This window comes from Gossypium hirsutum, chromosome D05 (assembly GCF_007990345.1).
Source record: "Gossypium hirsutum isolate 1008001.06 chromosome D05, Gossypium_hirsutum_v2.1, whole genome shotgun sequence".
NCBI classification, from domain to species: Eukaryota; Viridiplantae; Streptophyta; class Magnoliopsida; order Malvales; family Malvaceae; genus Gossypium; species Gossypium hirsutum.
Window position 1 is genome coordinate 49959142 of NC_053441.1, and position 8448 is coordinate 49967589.

At 32.7% G+C, this 8448-nt stretch overlaps 1 protein-coding gene across 2 annotated transcripts; it reads right to left on the reverse strand.

Moving 5' to 3' along the window:
- Positions 1-1669: 1669 nt before the first annotated feature.
- Positions 1670-7991, reverse strand: LOC121217986 (uncharacterized). 2 transcript variants are annotated; one of them, XM_041094812.1, is made up of 9 exons: positions 7351-7991; positions 6873-6950; positions 4951-5625; positions 4708-4810; positions 4050-4147; positions 3749-3923; positions 2903-3073; positions 2711-2811; positions 1670-2202 (listed from the first exon to the last, which is right to left on the reverse strand). In XM_041094812.1, exons 1-9 carry the CDS (start codon positions 7648-7650, stop codon positions 2149-2151), a joined length of 1755 nt encoding a protein of 584 aa, XP_040950746.1. In that variant the 5' UTR covers positions 7651-7991; the 3' UTR covers positions 1670-2148. The 2 variants fall into 2 exon arrangements, with proteins under 2 accessions (XP_040950746.1, XP_040950745.1); XM_041094811.1 differs by having other exon boundaries at positions 1670-2065; positions 7351-7875.
- Positions 7992-8448: the final 457 nt, after the last annotated feature.

The following is an 8448-nucleotide window of genomic DNA, read 5'->3' on the forward strand; positions in this document are numbered from 1 at the left end:
TCATAGAGATATTAGATCGATAAAATTTACATACATAAATATTAAAAACATATAAATTTAATGGTTGAATTGTTAAATATTAATTCTATAAAACATTATGAAACATGTACAACAATTTAATGGAAAAAAATAAAGCGTTGAAAATTTTATAGCACTATAATATTTAGCGAATTTGGAGAACTGATGATGGATAATCTATTTACTTTTTGACTAAACCTCCAAATAGTAATACTCAATATTTGAATTTAAAGTAAGATTTTGAATTTTGAATTAGATATTATAAAAAAGCATATATTTGCTTAATTCAATATCAATATCAATATCCTATCAAATATTCATTTTATTAATTATCTCCTTTTGGCTGCCTAGAAAATACATAACCAAACATCAAAAATCAAATAAAATTTCTTTTTAATATTTAACATCAAATATTAAGGAAAAACCATAAACGGTAACAAACTAACAAAGATGGATGTCACATTTGGAATTTAATTTATTTGTCAAGGATATTACAGGGAAACAAAATATTACCACTTTGGTAATATGAGTCACGTGACTCGCAATGTAATAAGCAAGGGAAAATAAAATTTTACGACCGAACACTTGGTTATGGTAAACACAAATATTAGGTGATGTACTAAAATTATAAATTTATATTATCCAGACATTAACATCTTAAGTGCAGTTCTTCGTTACTTTTGAAAAGTGTTTTTAAAAAGTACTTTTGAAAATTTTAGTTTAAAATTTGAGTGTTTAGTATTGCTGTTAAAATGTGCTTTTGAGAAATAAAATGTCCATTTTAAACATGTTATTATCAAGTAACAAATATACATTTAAATAATATTTAAATTAATTAATATTATTATATTTTAGTAAGAATATAAAAAATTATTATAACTTGTTGTTAATATTTTAATATATGAAGTATAAATTTTAAATATTTTTAAGCAATAAATATTAATTATTTATAAAATTTAATTAGAATATATAAACTATATTTTAAATATTTAAATATAACCATTAAATATTTGTAATTAGTATTTTAAAAAATATTTTTTTATTTTTAATTAATGATTTTAACACAATTATAATTAAGCATCAAGAAAAAAAATAAAAATACCATGTTATTAGAGGGGCAAAAAAGTAATTAAGCACCAAAAGTGCTTTTGAGAGAGAAAAAACTAAAATTTTTAACTTCTCTTTTTCAGTTCATTTTCAGAAGTATTTTTCAAAAATATTTCTGAAAAGCTAAAAATTTCAACCAAAAACAGTTTATTCTTCACAGTTTTTCTTTCAAAAGTACTTTTGGAGTAAAAAGTACTTTTTTTTAGCAATGAAGAACTAGTCCATACTATTAAATTCTTCCGAATGTGTAGAATATAATATAATAGTAAGACATAGTAACATGTTAAAGTTACCGACTCAAGTAAATTGTGTGCGTAACTAAATTTTATTTTAATGAAATCTTGAAAATTAATATTAAAATTTTTAATTCAAACTCAAACCAAGCATAACAATTTCAGTTTTTGCCTTAAATCAAAATAAGTATTCGAGTCTTGAATTCAAAGTGACCCTTTTAAGTCAACATTTTAAATAAGATCACCCTCTTTAGCATATAATGAATTTTAATTACTTTTTCCACACCAAGAAACAAAGAGGCTACGTTCAGTTTTCAACAAGTCTTTCCCACCATCATTACAGTTGACAACTAAACTTTTCCAAAACAATGCAAATCAAATTCAACAATATCACAACATATGCACCGTTGGATGGTTTACATGTGTCAAACTTACAATTTCCATGACCCTAATCTTCCATAAACAATTCAACAATGGACCTATTGCAAGCATTAGTATAAAATTCAGTTCTTGAAGATTGACATTTGGACATGAATATATAATATTACCTTCCGAAGACTTTCCAAATAAAAATTTATACATATCCATACCTGAGACATACCCTTGTCCAAAACTCAAACCTGAATCTGAGTAACGTAAGCCCTACCAATGCCTCCACGGAAATGATCAATCACATAACAATAGCTGTGGCTGGTATAAATCTGATGCTGCCACCAAAAGAGCTCATATTTTAACCACCATTGGGAAAAAAAAATGAATGGTTGCCTCACAAAAGCTTTTGCAATGATGTTTAATCATATTGACTAAGAAACTGGACGATACATGGGTAAACTTGCTCCATAGCCTGCAGTTTTAACAAATTTTAGAAAACATTATCCATGCAGCAGTCAAATAACAATCAAGTAGCCTGTTAAATATTTTCTAGGGTGAGTCAAATTTCGGGTCAACATCGACTTTCCTGTAAGTCACAAACTTTGAATTTCATTTATATCTCTGAACTAATTAGGTCACTCCTTTAACGGAAATGCCAACTCAGAACACCTAACCAGCATTTTAGGTTAAAAAAATCCATGTTGACATTATTGGCTCCATTTTAGGATTGAAATCAGACAGTTTTGCCGGCCAAAAAAAAGTACCATATGCGTACTGAGTGGATATTTCAGGCGTTATCTTGATAAGAATTAAAAAACAATTTATGTACACATACTGAGTTTATCTGTCCGTTAGAAGTATACATAGATGTTTAATAAATTTAATTAGATAAAATTAAAGTTTTCTGACCTAAATGAAAGTTTATGCTAATCTCAATGTCCAAAATGTAAATTAACCCTATTTTCTATCAGCATGCTTACCAATCGTCCTCCCACCAAATCATAGTGTGCATAATGGGGGCCATGAGGTTCTCCAAAAAGTTTATAGGTTACCAAATTCTCCGGAAAAAGCTTCGCAGTTTCTGGTTTTAGAAAAGAAGGGGGGAAATGATAAATATCTATGAAAACCATATTGACTACATGTATTTAACTAAACCACAAAATAACCCCTACCCTCTACAGCTTCGGGTGGGCAAATCAGATCTTGATCTCCTGCAATAGCCAGGACAGGGACGTTGCTTTTATTTAGGTGATCCCTGTAGGAAAGTTTACCACTTCTATTGCATAACCCCTTGTCTCCGAATGCTGATGTGAGCTGCATAATAAGCTTAGTTGGTATGGTACCTGGAAATGATAGTTGACGTTATGCAAGTCAGAATATACTAGTGAATGAATGTAGAAAATTTGATAAATTCAAAACAGAGCAACTAGAGATTATATTCAGAGTCAATGCTGGCCAGAAACTCAATGACAAAAATCTCTTGTATAAAATCAGAAACCCAGTTTTGTGTCTGAAGATCAAATTATTAAATCTTTTGGGGCATTAACAACAGTATACCCAGATGTTCATTACCAAGCCATTGTACCTTAGTGCCAAACCATAAAACTCCCTAGACCCTTCCAAGTGACACCTAAGTGGGCTTTTTGTAAGGCAATATGCATAAAAAAAGAGGTCCATTTGATTTAAGTTCTCTTGCATTGTACCACTATTGGTAAAAGGAGGATAACAAGACACCCTTAACTTCTGATTATTTAAATTCAGCAACAGACTTGAGAGCATAAGGAAATCATGCATATTGGCCAAAAAAAGAGAGAATTTAGTTATAGGATAATTTGGACCACTCTTTAAAGTTTATCATTATAATTATATTATATATTATTAGACACAGACAAACATGTACAAAAACACGCACATGTACATATTGCGCCTTAGACAATATTCAGGGTTCTAGTGCCTACAAAACACCTTGCACGCTTGACAACACTATCTGCAGTAAGAAAAAATATGCCCGTACTTACAGAAATTATTTAAGACGAGCTTTTCTAGCAACTCTGGATGCATCATGTCCTCTGCTGATATTAGATCATTAAGCCAACCCAATACATAAGGAGGCCGAGAAGCTAGAGGATAAGCAGCTGCCAGTAATGTTCCAAATGGAACAGCAGGGACATTAAGTGCTTGGGCAGGATCTGCCTGCAGAACCAACGCCATGATGTTAATTTCTCAGGGAACCTAATTCTATAGAACTTTCAATCGGGTAGTCTTCAAAATCACATTAACATAGCAACTAAGGTGCATGACACTAGCTCAAGCACTTACAAGAGGTAAGAGTACTTTGAGTGGCTTTGAGCATCTGTAATCAAGTGCCGATGCCATAGTTACAACAGCCTTAAGTCTTGGTTCCCTTCCTTCAGAACCTTACAAGATGATATGTGACACACAAGCAATGGTGAGTTTTATCAACATCAAGAGAAAAAGAGAGCAAGCCAAATATAAGTACATTAAAATCAATATTAACAAATGGTATTTGAACAAACAAGTCAAGTTTCCTTCAGAATATATCAAACTTTATATGCAGGCTTACTGCTGTCTAGAATTGTAGCAGTGATAATGCAGTGGCACTTCGATACAACAGATTGAGAGTAAGCTCATTTCTGTAACAGTGGCACTATATGAACTCCGAGGGTTTAATTGCTCTTATTTTAATTGGTTATTAAATAGGTGATGATGCATAAAGAATTTGTACCTCTTAAACATTATAGTTTGTTTCTTCCGCTAATTATTTCAAATCTAAGACAGTTATATATTTTGAGCTGATAAATTGTTAGTTTGAGATTTAGAAGACAAGCTCAGCCACAACATTTCCTCCTATGGGGTTTTCAAAGTGTAGTTCAACTGATTGAGGGACATTATGCATCAGACTTTAAGCATGAAAAGCATCACAATATGGCATAAAATTTAAATGATGATATCTTACCACACCGTGATAGCATTGCATAAAGCAATATGCCTCCCATTGAGTGACCAATTGCAAGCAGTTTTCCATCCTTTGGCTTTGTCTGTGCCCTTATGTATTCCATCTATACGAACGGAAATTAAATTTGTCAATTCAACCTCGGGATTGTAGGCATGAATAGCATGTAAAATGAAAAACAAGAAGCAGAACTCATACATTCTAATTAAAGTACAAATGAGTGAGATTTGCAAAATGTCACCTTACCGCAGCAGGAACATCCTCCTCCAAATAGTGATCAAAATCCCAATCATACTTCACAATCAAGTCAAGTTGTTTCTGAAAATCTTCTATTGTTGAAGAAAGCCTCTCTTGAATATCAATGAACTGAGGTGAAACAGATCGTTGGCCTCCCTCAATAATATTTACAAGTCTTTGACTCAGATCTCTAATTTGGCTGGCAATAACTGAGTTTTGTTGTTTTTCTAATACGTTGGCGAGCTTTATCCTCACCTCCTCAAAGCGTTCAGATAATTGAGAATCTTCCAAAAGTTTTGATATCTGATCTAATAGTTTAGTTGATATTAGTCTTGATTGACTTTCACTAAGAAAGCCAGAAAGTCTCTCAGACAAACGCATGAAAATTTCTGTTAACTCTGCAACCAATTTTGCTTCATCCCATGCCGTTCCAATCCCTATTGAATCTTCTCTAAGAAAATAAAACTCAGAATCGGATAGGTAACCAGAAACACCGGTTGGCTGCTTCTGAGGAGACACTTCATTTGCCACACTCTTAGCTATAGCTTCAATCTGCTCAGATACTGCATCAGCAGATTGCTTAAGTTCTTTCAAATTTGATGCCTGCACACTCAGCCCAGCACCACGAAACTCAAGAATCCATGTGTCAAATCCTTGGCCAGACATGTATCTCGCAAATGAAGACTGCATACCGAATTTATCAGGAAAAGTATCATATTTATCAGTACATGAGAAGGAAATAATATTAAGCATCTTGGAGGATACATGTAAATTTGGAAGGTGTTGTTTATTTAAGTATTCAAGTAACCATGCCAAAACGGGAAGAATAAATGGAACTTAGCATGAGAGAACCTAGAGAATAGAATATTTTGTAATGTAATTTCTTCCATAAAATGTATAGGCTACATTTGTTGTCTAAACAAGGCTATCTATACAATTGTCAAAGAAATGCACAACAGGTTTTCTAATGAAGTCAACAGGTGATGACTGTTGGTGACGTAAAGGGTCCATATGGATTGAACTGTCAAGTGTAAGTTTCACATTAAGCTTGGTTCAACAATATATGCCTAATGGCTCATCAAGGATCAGGCTTGGGCTTTAGAAATTATGACATCTCACAGGTAGCTATCACTTGGATAAATAAAGGTGATGATTTAATATATATTTATAATATCAACAGCTACTAACATACAACATGGTACATTAAATGGTTTTCCAGGACTCGTCAGATTTTGGTTTCTATGAAGCATCAAGAGGATCATAGAAAATCTCAAACTGAAAATGTTTGGGGTTGTATTAATTATAAGCTAAAGATAAAATGTCCATTACTCCTGGTCAATCCATGAGCAAACACAGCTAAACAACATCATGCAGCATAAAACCTATATAATCTGAGAGAAAAACAATTGAGCATCCATACTAAAAGCAAAAAAGAGCATACTGAAATGGACAGAAATACAAGACTAGTGAACCCAAAACCCACTCTGAGATACATGAAATGGCTCTTTTTTTGTCATAAAAAAATTCCTTTTGAAATAATAATTTGAAGAAAAAAACACAAAAAACAAATTAATGAGGATCCTTGATTAGGTATGGTTATTTCATCTAGTATGACTTAACATGTATTCTCATCCCAAATTAAAACTAAAAATTAAAGAGTTAATGATAGAACTAGAACTGTTTTATAATTTTATTTTATACTTTTCAGTTTATAACCACAATGATGCTGGACAGTAATGTCCAAACTAATTGGAGGCCAAACATTCCAATGCTTTGTTTTAACTAACAGAAAATAGAAGATTTCAACATTTCCAAACTTTTCCTCCATATAAAAAGATAAAAAATAATAACATTCTACTATTTCAAAACAAAAACACATAAGATTGAAATTAAGTAAATTAGCATAAAATTAAAAGCAGAACTTAATTTACCTCAGGAGAAATATCATACCCAATGGCATTAGTCCCCAGTCCAGATAATAATAATAGAGGGTGATTTCTAGGTAGCGCCTGTTAAAAAAGAAATCATTCTCTCTATCTATAAATAAAAACAATTAGGCAGCCAAACATAAATTTGGATTTCAAAATTAGTATAAATTGCACATATAAATATAATATTCAAGATATATCACAAATTCATATATACCTTTCAAATATATAATTTAGACATAATGTAGGCGTATCTATATCATATTCAGATAACATATTCCAAATCTTCACATTCATGTTCTCAAACATAGCATTACAATCAATCTCAACTAAACTATACCTATTTGTCTCATAATTTATATAGCATACTTCAGATCTTCACACTCGCATTCTCAAACATAGCATCATGGAAAGAAAGAAAGTAAGAAAGAAAAATACTAGTAATAACAAAATCCGCAAAGTGAAAGAGAAGAAAAAAAACCTGAGGAGGAGGGTGATAACGCCAGAGGGCAAGGCGCCAATCAGAATTAGGTAGAGGCACATAGTGGAGCTCGTCGGCTGTACAAATAGAAGGCTTTTCGGTAACGGCAGGATCGTTGGAGAAAGCTCTTGGGAGTGGCCGTAAAGAGGTGGAGGAATGAGAGTGGAGAGATGGAGGGCGAGGGCGAAACCGACGAGGGAGGGTGAAGTTCCGTCTAGGACGGAAACTGCAGGAAGTGGAGGAAGCGAACCGGATATCGGATTCGAATCGGGATTGGGAATGGAATTGGAGCGTGGTCATTTTCTTTGAGTCGCTGCTGCTTCTGCTTCCAAACGCTTTGAATTTTGATTGCTTTTCTCTCTTTTGGTTGAATAGCGAATGTGGACTTTTTGGATGATGATTTTGAGTTGGCTACGGCTTGGCATTTGTCCCTGATGGCCACGTGGTGAATGTGATGGTTAAATTCGCGAAAATTGAAAGCGCTATATGATTTTGATTACTTTAGCTCACCCGGACAACTATGGTAGGATACCAAATACCAGTCCTTCTCACGCTTTTCTTAACATTACACTCCATACGTGACGGTTTGTTTTTACCCAAAGATGAGAAAAGGGGGGGGGGGGGGGAGCAATTTGCCTAAATGCTTACTTTATTCTGTTAATGAATATTACAAATATTTGGGTAAACCATACAACTTAGTTACTTAATTATAGCATGTTTCTCTTTTATTTACCAAACTATAAAAATATTCATTTTCATCATTAATATTATCATTTGTTTTTGTTGTATCCACCCTCGTCAAATCATTAATAGAAATCATGGCATTAATTGGTATCCTCAACACTAATACATTATATCAATTTAATTCTAATTTTAAATAATTTAACAAATTTGACCCTCTATATTTACAAATTTCATCAATTTGCAACATGAGAAGTCAAAGATTGCATAATCATTCACCTTTTGAGTAGGGATGGCTAACAACAATGCCATAACTTCACAAGATGACTTGTCACAATCTAACTCATACTTGAGGTGTAATATCTCGTTCGGCGTAGTCTAGGGAATTGAAGTACTATTTATGGAGATAGACTTATA

What these genes read in the sequence shown, in the direction of transcription:
- LOC121217986 (XM_041094811.1), bottom strand. Translation starts at nt 7,650, where the DNA reads ATGACCACGCTCCAATTCCATTCCCAATCCCGATTCGAATCCGATATC. An exon ending in TGCAATGCTATCACGGTGTG is followed by an intron (nt 4,148 to 4,707) that starts GTAAGATATCAT and finishes TCATCTTGTAAG; the next exon opens with GTTCTGAAGGAAGGGAACCA. An exon ending in CCCACCCGAAGCTGTAGAGG is followed by an intron (nt 2,812 to 2,902) that starts GTAGGGGTTATT and finishes TTCTAAAACCAG; the next exon opens with AAACTGCGAAGCTTTTTCCG.